This window comes from Rosa chinensis, chromosome 6, assembly GCF_002994745.2.
Source record: "Rosa chinensis cultivar Old Blush chromosome 6, RchiOBHm-V2, whole genome shotgun sequence".
Lineage (NCBI taxonomy): Eukaryota > Viridiplantae > Streptophyta > Magnoliopsida > Rosales > Rosaceae > Rosa > Rosa chinensis.
Genome location: NC_037093.1, coordinates 4446541 through 4460505, shown reverse-complemented (window position 1 = coordinate 4460505; position 13965 = coordinate 4446541). Strand labels below are relative to the sequence as shown.

At 39.7% G+C, this 13965-nt stretch overlaps 4 protein-coding genes across 4 annotated transcripts; all 4 read left to right on the top strand.

The window, feature by feature from the left end:
* Positions 1–815: 815 nt before the first annotated feature.
* LOC112169251 (probable zinc metallopeptidase EGY3, chloroplastic) lies at positions 816–4531 on the top strand. The gene is made up of 6 exons (XM_024306258.2): positions 816–1369; positions 1573–1770; positions 2236–2460; positions 2758–2996; positions 3221–3375; positions 3953–4531. Exons 1-6 carry the CDS (start codon positions 848–850, stop codon positions 4306–4308), a joined length of 1695 nt encoding a protein of 564 aa, XP_024162026.1. The 5' UTR covers positions 816–847; the 3' UTR covers positions 4309–4531.
* A 1481-nt stretch (positions 4532–6012) lies between these two features.
* On the top strand, positions 6013–7881 carry LOC121049898 (F-box protein SKIP22-like). Its single transcript, XM_040508253.1, has one exon. It carries the CDS (start codon positions 6082–6084, stop codon positions 7600–7602), a length of 1521 nt encoding a protein of 506 aa, XP_040364187.1. The 5' UTR covers positions 6013–6081; the 3' UTR covers positions 7603–7881.
* A 1163-nt stretch (positions 7882–9044) lies between these two features.
* Positions 9045–10921, top strand: LOC112169254 (mogroside IE synthase). The gene is made up of 2 exons (XM_024306264.2): positions 9045–9757; positions 9971–10921. The coding sequence occupies exons 1-2, from the start codon at positions 9095–9097 to the stop codon at positions 10691–10693; spliced, it is 1386 nt and encodes a 461-aa protein (XP_024162032.1). The 5' UTR covers positions 9045–9094; the 3' UTR covers positions 10694–10921.
* Positions 10922–11522: 601 nt separating this feature from the next.
* LOC112169253 (mogroside IE synthase) lies at positions 11523–13514 on the top strand. The gene is made up of 2 exons (XM_024306262.2): positions 11523–12373; positions 12602–13514. Exons 1-2 carry the CDS (start codon positions 11711–11713, stop codon positions 13322–13324), a joined length of 1386 nt encoding a protein of 461 aa, XP_024162030.2. The 5' UTR covers positions 11523–11710; the 3' UTR covers positions 13325–13514.
* Positions 13515–13965: the final 451 nt, after the last annotated feature.

Sequence of the window (13965 nt, the reverse complement as noted above, 5' to 3'; positions counted from 1 at the left end):
AGCAAGATGCGCCAATTTATAGGCTACACCATTTGCTTCACGATATATAGGTTGTAAAGAAAAAGAAGGAATAGCATTCAGAAAACTGCTGATCGGTCATACTAAGCTGATGTAGAGAATTCCGGTCTTAATCTCAACAAAGTCACCTTATTGATACTAATTTTAAGCGTCAATAATAAGATGACACTATAATTTAAAGAACTTAAAAGAGTGATTGCAATCATTTTGGTGGCAAAAAAGAAAACAACAAAAAAACAAAGAGTGATGGCTGATTGGCTGTGATGCAATAACTTATAAATTAAATGTTTCATCAAGTATATCCTTTGCAAAGCATTTGATTATGACGAAATAATTTTTTTTTCTTTCTTTTTTTGTTTTTTAATTGAAAGGGATCTGAATCCTATCCAAATACCTAATGTAATCTTAACCCAATTTTCAACTTCTCATCACTTACTTTTTGATAGCAAACTTCTCATTACTTACTTGAACTAATCCGAAGAGCTCTTGGGAGAAATAAATTGTGTGACTATGAAAAATAAATCGTTAGACTTCTTTTATTTTTTTGGTTACAAAATCGTTAGACTTCTTAACTAGCTGGTTTTCTCAACAAAATTTTTTGAGACAGAGAAAAACAATGCCGTATTTCCTCAAATGGAAAACCACAGGCTTGGCGCTCAGCTGGGGTCTCATATTTTTGTCACCTCCTTCAAAACCCACTCCACCTGTCACGCTTCTCCTACTTTCTAGACTCCCCTAGCTCTCCTATCTCTCTGCATCCAACACTCTTTTTATCTAGTCACCAAACCATGTCTTTTCTCATCTCTCAGTCTACTGCTCAATCTCTCCAATGGCTTCTGTTTCCATCACTTCACCTTCCAGCATACCTTCATGGTCTCCCAAGAACAAGAACACCAAAACCCCATTTGCTAAAAGGACCCATTACTTGTCTTTTGCTTCATCTCCCAAACCCATTTCAAGAAAACATCCCATTACATTTTCCATGAAAGATGACCAATCTTCTTCTTCAGCTGTTGTAGTTTCTGATAAGCCAAGTGATGACAGTGATACCCAAAAGAGTGCAGAAGAAGAAGGTGAAAAGGGTGAAGAGGATGAGGAGAAAGAGAAGCAGCAAGAAATGGATTGGAAGACAGATGAGGAGTTCAAGAGGTTCATGGGGAACCCCTCTATTGAAGCTGCAATAAAGTTGGAGAAGAAGAGGGCAGATAGGAAACTCAAGGACCTTGATAGGGAAAGTAGTGATAACCCAATTGTAGGGCTCCTTAATAGAGTTATAAGAGATAGTTTGACTAGAGAGAAGGAGAGGTTGGAGAAAGCTGAAGAGACCTTCAAGGCTATTGACCTTAACAAGGTAACTTTTTCCATTGCAAATCCTTTATTCATGTTTGTAATTCATTATTTTTGCTATAGTATAAGTCAAGAACAAACAACTTTGGATGTTAACATGATGGTTCATCTCAAAAGATGACCTGAACAATGTGTCTGTCTTGTTTTTGTTTAGTATCTTATCAAGTTGAGTACCAACCTTTTGTTCCTTATTATTTGATATGGCAGTTGAAGAGTTGTTTTGGATTTGATTCGTTTTTTCCAACTGATGTTCGGAGATTTGGAGATGGAGGCATATTTATTGGAAATTTGAGGAGACCAATTGAAGACGTGATGCCCAAATTAGAGAAAAAGCTGTCTGAAGCGGCAGGACGGGAGGTTGTTTTATGGTTCATGGAGGAAAAAACAAATGACATCACAAAACAGGTACTTGAATACGAGCCCAGTTCTTTCTAAATTATATTCCTGGAATATATTTTGAACATATAGGATCTGATCCCATACGTATGATCTTGTCATAATTGTTAACCTTTTAGATTTGTCATTTCAATATGCATCCTTGAGGTGTTGATCCTATTTAGCATACAAAAGCTAAATTGTACGAGTGCAAGATTCATCGCAAGCATTGCCTTGTTTTAGTAAAAGCATATTAACCAGTTCTGTGGCTCTATTGCTATAAATTTTAGCTGTGTCCTGAACTGATTTAAGCATGCTAGTAAATTGTGAAAATGAAGTGTTCAGTTTGATGTAACATGAAATGTTCTATGGTCTTGATTTGGGAAGTGTAAAACTTCTGCAACTTTTTTGATCATTACCCTCTGTAGTCAATAGTCATCAATTCCTTTCATGATAATATATATACTTATGGTTTTTCCAATGATTTTCTTTAAGGTCTGTATGGTGCAACCTAAAGCAGAAATAGATCTCCAATTTGAGTCTACCAAGCTGAGCACTCCTTGGGGTTATTTTAGTGCAGTAGCATTGTGTGTTGCTACTTTTGGGACAATAGCTCTGACGAGTGGCTTCTTCCTTAAACCTGGTGCTACCTTTGATGACTACCTTGCTGATGTTGTGCCTCTCTTCAGTGGCTTTATATCCATTTTGGGAGTTTCTGAGGTATGCTATTGTACATTGGTACTAGTCCATGATTAATATCAGTACTTATCATTCGACAGGCAATCTTAATTGATCTTTTTCATGATTGTTTGACAGTACACCTTTTTCTGATAGAAATGCAAATCCATTATCAGAAGAGGCTACATGTTTAGGTTTAAAGAATGTGGATAGCATATAACTATTAGGAAACTTCTCATCCTTTTGTTCAATTGGTTGACAGATAATGTACTACAATTGTCTATATGCATTGTTAAATATTTATTTGGTTTTCATTCTGACAAAACTTGTGTTATGCAGATAGCCACTAGAGTAACAGCAGCTCGGTATGGTGTAAAACTCAGCCCATCTTTTCTTGTGCCATCCAATTGGACAGGGTGTATAGGAGTGATGAATAACTATGAATCACTGCTTCCAAATAAGAAAGCTCTCTTTGATATTCCAGTGGCTCGCACAGCTAGTGCATATATTACATCTCTGGTGCTTGCAGTTGCTGCGTTTGTGGTCGATGGCAGCTTTAATGGGGGTGACAATGCATTGTAATTTCTTCTAACCTTCCTAGGAACAAAATGTTAATTTATTGTCAAAAATAAGTTTTGCTCTTATTTGTTTGGGTACAACCGTACAAGTAAAGCGATGGTGGTAGTGCTAACCAAAGTATAGTTTCATGTATTTCTTAATAGTGCTTTATAATCTTCACGATACTGTGACATCCTGCCCTTCATTATTTGGTTCTAACAATTATTCTTTTATTTCTTGGCAGGTATATAAGGCCCCAGTTTTTCTACAACAATCCACTACTTTCGTTTATCCAATTCGTTATTGGTCCTTATGCCGATGATCTTGGGAATGTGCTACCCAATGCAGTGGAAGGTGTTGGAGTTCCTGTTGATCCCCTTGCTTTTGCTGGACTTCTAGGTGAGTTCCTTGGCCTTCTTAAGCCATATAATTAAGAGTTATGTCAAATATTACTATGGTAGTGGTCAGCAATTTGGGTAAAATTGACTGTTTTTGTCCAGAAACTCAATTCTACAAGGGCTCAGCTTGTGTTTATACTATCTGTAATCGGTCCTTATGATCGCCAACTTTGACACTTCCAAGGCATTTTAGCTTAAGTTCTGTAACTCCATGTGATCAGGACAAATGCAAATGACTTCAGACTCTTTCCAGGTCTGAGTGCGAAATAACACCAATATGATGAAGAAGTTGAAAGGAAAAACAGGAAACCAGTACGAGTTGGCTAAAAAATTGGGGCTGTTTTGTAATAAAATTACCTGTTTTCTTTCTATTATTGACCATATTTGTTCTCCAAATATTTTTGTAAAAAAATTGTGAGTTGGTTGAGAATCTAGGTCTTGGGGGAAGCAATTACTTCATGCCAAGCCAGTGTTGTCTTGGTGAATATATGGTTTGCAATTATCTTAGGCAGTCCTCAAATACATAGAAGTATAGAACTAGTATCGATACAAGGTATTGACTACAATTTTATCTGCAGGAATGGTGGTGACTTCTCTGAACTTGTTGCCTTGTGGAAGACTCGAAGGAGGGCGGATTGCACAGGCTATGTTTGGGAGAAGCACGGCTACTCTGCTATCCTTTGCCACCTCACTTTTACTTGGTATCGGTGGCCTGAGTGGAAGTGTCCTTTGCTTGGCATGGGGGTTATTTGCAACCTTCTTCCGAGGCGGAGAAGAAGTACCTGCAAAAGATGAGATCACACCCTTAGGAGATGACAGATTTGCTTGGGGCTGTGTCCTTGGCCTCATCTGTTTCCTCACTCTTTTCCCCAATGGCGGAGGAACATTCTCCAGCTCTTTTTTCAATGGACCATTCTTCAGGGGAGATCTGTAAATAGCAAGTGTAAAATAGGGAACTAGGGAAGAATCAAGAAGCTCAGAGGCTGATATATAGTACATGTATAGTTCCAGGTTGGTATGCAGGTTTGGGAGACTCAAGTATGCACCTTCCATTCCAAACCATTGTGACAGTAGGAAGGCCTTATATTCTTTCATCGTACCTCGGTGAATATAATGTTCTCTTGGTTATTAACAAAGATTCTCCATTTCTGGTACTATATGATGCAATCATAGAGAAAAATCTATGAGTTTAAACTCTTGTTCAAAGAGAGGTGTTCACTGATACGAAATGAGAGTGAAAATAGGGGCACTCCTATTTATCCTCGTGTGTGTTTATTGACAGCCGAACACCAAGAAGTAGGCCCTTTAACAAGAATAAGCCGTCTATATTGCCCAATAATCCTCGATTAATAACGCTGAACTACATTGATATTGAATGTAATGAGAGTCGTTAAATTAGAAGTCAACCAAAGATTAAATCATAAAGTCTACAATCAGTTCAGTATATAATTCTTCTATAACTCGTTAGTATAAACAAGAAGTTTGAGTTTACTGAAATTTACATGTATCATCTTTTCAAAAAAAAAAAACGAGAGCTAGTGATACAACAAGTTTGAGTTTACCAAAATTGATATATAACAGCTTTTCAAAGAAAACAAGAATCGTTTTAAGTTACTAACCACTTCACCACTTATTAGTGTGCTCTGATCTAACTGATGTAGAACGACCTGCAGAAAGAAGAGTTTTGAGGAGCACCTTGAAAAACGAGTCGAGAAGCAACGTCGCAAGCAAGGATAAATTTTATGTAATTCTTAAGTTTGTTATTTCCTAATTCTAGACTAAATAGAATGTCTATTCATGGGTTAAAGCCTATATAAGGCACCCCACTACATTGTATTTATTAGGTATTCAACAATCTAATAACAGCTCAGAAAACTCAAAAACATCAATAAGATGGATTATCCTCGTAGCCATCACAGTTTCACTGCTTCAAGCTTTTCACGCTGCAAACCCTTACCACAAAATTAACCGTAGGCAGCTTGTTCGTCCTTGCTGGACTCATCCTCCTCAGACTTGGCTTAAAGTGAACGTAGATGGAGCCTTCAATGCCTCAATGAAGATGGGTGGCATTGGGTTGGTGATACGTGATTCTAGTGGGCATTTTGTGGCTGGTCATGCTGCCCCTCTCACACAAATACGGTCTCCAGAGTAGGTTGAGCTTATGGCAGTCCTTCTAGCTGTACGCTTTGTCCTTGATCATGGGCTTCAGCCTGTGGTCTTTGAATCAGACTCATTGCAAGTTGTCAAAGCGTGCAATTTGGTATCTTCTAATTTGTCTATCCTTTGCGTATTTATACGAGGATGTTACATTGTCTCTTGCAGACCTACCTGACTCTACACTTCATCATGTGTATCGTGAAGCTAATGAAGCGGCTCACTGTTTGGCTCGTCAAGCTCTTAATTATGCTAGTCCTGAATCTTGGTTTACAACACCCTCTTGGTATTATGTTGGATGTGTTATTTGTTGATTGCAACCATATTTGATTATAATAAAAGTTGTCGTCTCCTCTTCAAAAAAAAGAAAAAAAAAAAAGGCCCCTTTTTGGCCAAACGACGTCGTGAAGTGGTTCAAGTGCTCCAATCCAAGGTTATTTGGGTAATTTCCAATCCATTTCCAGATAAATAGGAGAGAAATCCTGTCTTCTTCTTCCTAAACCAAACCAGAACCAGAGAGAGTTAGAGCCGATAGAGCCATAGATAGAGTCCAATGAAGCTGAGACTGCGATCCATCGAGTCTAAAGAGACTCTCCGAATCGAGGTTCCCAATCTCTGTTCTCTCCACCACCTCAAACAATCCCTCTCCGAATCCATCTCCGCCGCCTCTCCCTCTTCTCTCCGCCTCTCCCTCAACCGCCGCGACGAGCTCCTCTCCTCCTCTCCCGACGACTCCCTCGCCTCTCTCGGTATCACCTCCGGTGACCTCATCTTCTACACCCTCGACCCCTCCTCCCAAACCCTTCAATCCCCAATTCCTCACACTCCAGTCTCCCCAAATCCCCAAACTCTAACCCTAGTTGGCCAAGGGGCTTCCACGAGCGATGCAATGGCCGAAGGTCCGAGGTCGGGTTCGGAAACCCTAATTGGCGAAGGGTGTTCTCGTGTGGAAGCTTCGATCGCCGAAGAGCCGGGGTCTGTGGGTTCGAATTCTGAAACCCTAATTGGCGAAGGGTCTTGTGGTATGGAAATTGATGATGAAGATGAGTCGACTGGAGTGGTGAGGAAGAAGTACTCTGTTCCGTTTTTCTTGAGGAGGGTGATGAGGGAGGAGTTAGCCGAAGATCGTAGCGATCACAAGCTACTGGTGATTGCATTACATGCGGTGCTCGCAGAGTCTCGATTCGTCAGGTTTGATTCTGTTTCGGGTGAGCAGACCGATCGGTTTCCTCTTCCGAAAGAATGGCCGGCAGTGGCTTACACGCTGTCCCTCTTGTATACATTGCCTGAGGTTCTGCAGAATCGGGGCAATGGCAGGGGTGGGGTTGAAGCCGTAGTGCTTAAGATTCAGACTTTGGGGCATTTTGTCAATGTCTATGGGTCGTTGGCTGGTGGCGGCGGTTCCGGGCATTATAGGGTGTCTTTGGATGTGAAGAGGTTTGCGCCAATGCTGGATTTTGTCTGGGGAAGCAGGAATGTGAGTGATAGTGAAGTTTTTGTCCCGGAAATTGAAATCTTTGAGTTTTGGAGGATTGTCAAGGATGGAATTACATACCCATTGCTGATTGATCTTTGTGCAAAGGCTGGTTTGCCTGAGCCGCCCAGCTTCATGTGCCTTCCTTTGGATCTCAAGATGAATATTTTGGAGAGGCTGTCTGGTGTTGACATTGCGAAAGTGGGATGTGCTTGTAAGGAGCTACAAAATCTAGCCAATAATGATGAGCTCTGGAAGCAGAAGTTTCAGGAGGAGTTCAGGGAGGACGCAGGAGGAATAGGTAACTGGAAGTTTCAATATGCTGGGAAGTGGGAGGATAGGGAGCGAGAGAAGAAGGCACTGGTCACGTGGAGACCAAGGCTTCATCACAATTTCCCTATTAGAAGGAACCCAGAGATCCCATTTGTACCTGGTTTTCCTGGAATTATTAGGGATCCTCCAGATTTTGGTGTCCCTGACCCTTTTAGACGACCACGGTTACCATACCCTCTTGGTGGTGGTCAGCCTGCAATCTTTTGGCATGGGAGGAGGCAGAATTTCTCTCCCAATTGCAATCTGGGAGGAGGATTTAGTGAATAGTCCAGGACCTTCTCCACTGCTGAGTGCTGCAACTGAAGCTGCAGGTTCATCCGTTCATGTTTCGTTTATAGAAATATATATAATAATACTTGGATCTCCTAGTACAGTTAAAAGACTGAAGAATAATCAGTTTTAGTTCTGTTGTTTTGTTTATAAGGATATTGTTCATGTGTTGATGAGCTTTTGGTTTTTGGATATGATATGATTCTGAGTTTTGTAATTACATTGCTAGTACCACTTCATGTATTATAGAAGTTATCTTGCCTAAATTTCTCACTGGTACCTGTTCTGTTGGAGCCGGCTGCTGGCATTATATGGTTTTAGTTCAATTCAGATGAATACTTCAGTTTATGATATACATGGTTACTTTAAACCACATTTTCAAATAAGAATTTATTCTCGTCAATTGTTAGATGATGATATAGATCAATACAGATATCAATAATTTGCATGTGGATTGTAAAAGGAAATTATATGCTAGAGAGATATTTTACCAAATACCTTATACATCATCCGACTTAACCAAGTCCAATTCTTGCTTCCTCGCAACCCCTGCTATTTCTTTCAAAACCATTGAATTCCTTGTTTACATACATTCTTGAACCCCCAAAAGAACTCTGAAGAGGGAAAGACGGTACAAGAAATTCAGAACTATCTCTGATATTCATGTGTGGGTTGATACACTCTTTTTCTCTAGAGTATTCTGGGTAACATAAAAAACAATGTAAATGGCTCCCAAGGACATGCCTCAGGTTGTCCAAGCTATTCTGCACAGGGAGATCATCCAGAAGCTAAACATTTAGGATTTCCATTCAAGGTATGGTGCAATCATGCAGCACAGATGCAAAAGCCAAATTGCACTTGGCTATTTTGACTTTTGAGAGCATAGATGCAAGAGCCAAATTGCACTTGGCTATTCTGAGGTTTCCCAAATGAGCTATGAAATTTGTTACACAATGATATTATTGGCTCTGTTCCCAATGTTAGGGGCCATAATCATAAAGGAACCTCAATTGTCCATTTTTCTCCTCTGCATTCCACATAGTGTGTCTAATTACTCTATTTTCTTTACTGGGCCATCGATGTCCATCATATACATTTTTATTTAGCCAAAAACAAAAAATCAATATACATTTTCACTCATTTACTCTTACAACTTCGTAGAATGATCCTATATTGATGCACCATGGTATACAAAACCTCAGCGTCCAAAGCTGGTTGTCCTTTTGCTGCATTTTAAAATCATTGACTTGCGGCAACCACTGGAATAGTACAGAACGTGTATTTGGGAAATTGTGCAACAAAGAGACGTATAGATGTGACTCGGTGCTCAACTTCACATCAGCACATGTGGAGATGACTTGGCGGCCAAGGTTTATATGACCACTAGTTTCGTGGACTGATTGTGCACTCCATCTTCATTCTTCAGCAGTATATATTAATCCGCAGCTGAAGTTCATTCCAAATACAGATACAAAACCAAACCAGAGAAATGGAGAAAGAACAGAGAGCCTACAAAGCTCACTGTTTGGTCTTTCCCTATCCTAGTCAAGGCCATATTAACCCTTTGCTCCAATTTGCTAAGCTTTTAGATCACAAAGGAGTCAAAGTTACACTGGTCACTACTCGTTTTATCTACAATACAATGTACAGAGGATCAAGTTGCTCTGCACTTGAGACTATCTCACTGGAGACCATCTCCGATGGTTATGATGAAGGTTGGAAAACGCAGGGAGTAAGTATTCAGGTGTATTTGGAGAGCCTTCGGAAAGTAGGGTCGCAGAGTTTGACTGAGCTCCTTGAGAAGCTATCCGGCTCAGGGTGCCCAGTTGACTGTCTTGTTTATGATGCATTCATGCCTTGGCCTTTGGACATTGCCAAGAAGTTTGGAATAGTTGGGGCTGTTTTCTTTACTCAGTCTTGTGCTGTTGACAATATTTACAATCATGTCAACAAAGGGCTGCTGAAAGTTCCTCTTACTGACACTGAAATTTCACTTCCCGGGATGCCAGCACTTGAGCCTTTGGACCTGCCATCTTTTGTTTATGATTTCGGCTCTTACCCAACTTTCTTTGAAGTTGTTATCGGTCAGTTCTCCAATGTTGACAAAGCCGATTGGGTCCTCTGCAACACATTTTATGAGTTGGAAGAACAAGTAAGTACATTCGAGACTGCTATACAATCGTTTTATACAACCATGGTCTCTTACATCTGTCTCATGTGCTAATTCTACTTGGTGCTTTATCATCTTAATCTGTTTTTCATGGTTTTTATACGAGTCTAAGTTTCAAAACTAGTTGCTATAATAACCAAAAAAGAAAACCAACCGTTGTCATTTATTTTGCTTCCTTGTTTTTGCTTTGTGTAGGTGGTGGAATGGATGGCAAAATTTTGGACACTGAGGACCATTGGACCAACTATACCATCTAACTACTTGGATAACCGACTTGAAGAAGACAAAGCTTATGGTGTTGACCTATTTAAATCCAACAATGATGCCTGCATGAAATGGTTAAACGAACATGCAAAGAACTCTGTTTCTTACATTTCATTCGGCAGCGCTGCACAACTTGGACTTGAGCAAATGGAGGAACTGGCATGGGGTTTGAGGAGGTGCAAAACCAAGTTCTTGTGGGTGATTAGAGAATCAGAAGCAGCAAAAGTCCCCAAAGGGTTTATTGAGGAGACAGCTGAGAAGGGTTTGGTGGTTTCATGGTGCTCCCAACTGGAGGTTTTGGCTCATGAGGCTGTTGGATGCTTCATTACACATTGTGGTTGGAACTCGACTTTAGAGGCTTTAAGTTTGGGGGTCCCTTTAGTGGCAATGCCGCAATGGACCGATCAAAGCACCAATGCCAAGTACATTAGGGATGTGTGGAAAATAGGGGTTAAAGCTCAACCTGATGAGAAAGGCATCGTAAGGCAAGAAGAAGTAGAGCATTGTATAAGTGAAATCATGGAGGGGGAGAGAGGAAAAGAAATACAAAAGAATGCCATGAAATGGAAAGATTTGGCCAGAGAGGCAGTGATTGAAGGCGGAAGTTCCGACAAAAACATTGATGAGTTCATTGCAACGTTGGTCAAGCGTTAAGAGGTGCTCAAGTGTCAAATCCACTGAAACCATGCAATTTCTTTGCTACCTCTCTCTCTATTGTACTATTGCAGGCCTTTTCACTGATGATTCCATTAGTTTGGCTTCAATAAGGGCCTTTCCTATCTAGTTTTGTTGTAAGTTTTTTGTATCCTTGAATTGTGTTGAGATTACAAGAATTGTTCTTGTGATGAAAAATAAATTGGAGAGTTGTGCAATTTGTTGTGATGCTACTACTCCAATTAAGAGATCAATAATGGTTTTGGCTTTTCCCTTCCATAATTTAACCTTCTATTTTCTGTGTGCTTTTGGAGATTGATTTCTTTTCTGTTTTCTCAATGCAAAGTAGTTTACTTGATTCTGTTTCAGATTTTAACAAGAGGAGAAGTAAGACCCCAATTGTCACTTTCTATGCAGGATATGGCTGTTTGGATTTTGCAGATAACCTGTTCGAGGAGATGCCTCAGAAGAATACAATGGTTAGTATACTACCCAAAACAAGTTTATTGGTTTTTTACGTTAACTATTAGAATAAATTTAGTGTCTGAAATCTTTTGCGGATTGTGAACTCCAAATGCTCTTGGATTCTACTTCAGTTCTCAGGGGTTCCAGGTCTAGTTGTCAATCAATTACCATTCCACCTTCCCTAAATAAAAAAGAACCAACAGACTTGACTAATTATAATTGCCCCCTATTAAAAATCATTGCTATTGTTTTCATGTGTGGATTGATACATATTGATGCACTATATAAAACCTCAGAGTCCAACAGTAGTTGTCCTTTTGCTGCATTTTAAAATCATTGTTTTTTGGGAAATTGTACAACAAAGAGGCGTATAGATGTGACTTGGTGCTCAACTTCACATCAGCACATGTGGAGATGACTTGGCGGACAAGGTTCATATATGACCACTAGTTTCGTGGACTGATTGTGCAATTCATCTTGATTCTTCAGCAGTATATATTAATCTGCAGCTGAAGTTCTTTCCGAATACAGATACAAAACCAAAACAGAGAAATGGAGGAAGAACAGAGAGTCTACAAAGCTCACTGTTTGGTCTTTCCCTATCCTAGTCAAGGCCATATCAACCCTTTGCTCCAATTTTCTAAGCTTTTAGATCACAAAGGAGTCAAAGTCACACTGGTCACTACTCGTTTTTTCTACTATACAATGTACAGAGGATCAAGTTACACTGCCCTTGAGACAATCTCGCTGGAGACCATCTCCGATGGTTATGACGAAGGCTGGAAAACGCAGGGAGTAAGTATTCAAGCGTATTTGGAGAGCTTTCGGAAAGTAGGGTCGCAGACTTTGGCTGAGCTCCTTGAGAAGCTATCCGGCTCAGGGTGCCCAGTTGACTGTCTTGTTTATGATGCATTCATGCCTTGGCCTTTGGACATTGCTAAGAAGTTTGAAATACTCGGGGCTGTTTTCTTTACTCAATCTTGTGCTGTTGACAACATTTACAATCATGTCAACAAAGGGCTACTGAAACTTCCTCTTACTGACTCTGAAATTTCACTTCCCGGGATGCCACCACTTGAGCCTTTAGACCTGCAATCTTTTGTATATGATTTCGAGTCTTACCCAGCTTTCTTTGAAGTTGTTATTGGACAGTTCTCCACTGTTGACAAAGCCGATTGGGTCCTCTGCAACACATTTTATGAGTTGGAAGAACAGGTAGGTACATTTGAGATTGCTATACAATTGTTCGATACAACCATGTTCTCTTACATATGTCTCGATCATGTGCTAATTCTTCTGGATGCTTTATCATCTTAATCTGTTTTTCATGGCTTTGATATGAGTGTAAGTTTCAAAACCAGTTTCTATAATAATTATATATAAAAAATATAAAAAAAATAACTGTTGTCATTTATATTGCTTCCTTGTTTTCGCTTTGTGTAGGTGGTGGATTGGATGTCAAAGTTTTGGCCACTGAGGACCATTGGACCAACTATACCATCTAACTATTTGGATAACCGACTTGAAGATGACAAAGGTTATGGCGTTGACCTCTTTAAATCCAACAATGATGCCTGCATGAAATGGTTAAACGAACATCCAAAGAACTCTGTTGCTTACGTCTCATTCGGCAGCGCTGCAGAACTGGGACTTGAGCAAATGGAGGAACTGGCATGGGGTTTGAGGAGAAGCAAAAGCAAGTTCTTGTGGGTGGTTATAGAATCAGAAGCAGCTAAAGTCCCCAAAGGGTTCATCGAGGAGACAGCTGAGAAGGGTTTGGTAGTTTCATGGTGCTCCCAACTGGAGGTTTTGGCTCATGAAGCTGTCGGATGCTTCATTACACATTGTGGTTGGAACTCAACTTTGGAGTCTCTAAGTTTGGGAGTTCCATTAGTGGCAATGCCACAATGGAGTGACCAAAGCACCAATGCCAAGTACATTAGGGATGTGTGGAAGATAGGGGTTAAAGCTCAACCTGATGAGAAAGGCATTGTAAGGCGAGAAGAACTAGAGCACTGTATGAGTGAAATCATGGAAGGGGGGAGAGGAAAAGAAATACAAAAGAATGCCATGAAATGGAAAGATTTGGCTAGAAAGGCAGTGATTGAAGGCGGAAGTTCCGACAAAAACATTGATGAGTTCATTGCAACGTTGGTTAAGCGTTAAGAGCTGCTCAAGTGTCAAGTCCACTGAAATCATGCTTCTTTGGTATCTCTCTCTCTATTGTACTATTGCAGGCCTTTTCACTGATGATTCCATTAGTTTGGCTTCAGTTAGGGCCTTCCCTGTGTAGTTCTGTTATTAGTCTTTTGGATCCTTGAATTGTGGTGAGAGAATAAGAATTGTTCACGATGTAGGATGAGATTTTAGCTATTTTCAACAAAAAATCTTGAAAAGAAAGAAGCGTCTTCACATTAAGAAGAATAATTTGGGAACAATTCTTAGGTTCACCCCTGGGTGAACAAGTATATTCACCCATGTTATCGATTGACTCACTTTTACTTAATAAATTTATAATCCAATGATTTATATCTTAAATTAGCATTTAAAAATCATCTCTGTAAAAAATCAATCGAATCGGAAATCGTTTAATTATCTAATTGAATCAAATAAATGGACTGTTCTAACAACACTTACTGCTATTATGATGAACCGTTTATGTATTTCATATAAATGAATAATTAAAAGGTCTTCAATTTGATTGATTTTTTACAGAACTAATTTTTGTATTACATTATACAACTTGAATGGTTGGATTAGAAAATTAAAAAGTTATTATGCATTAATCACAAGAGAGTGTGAATATG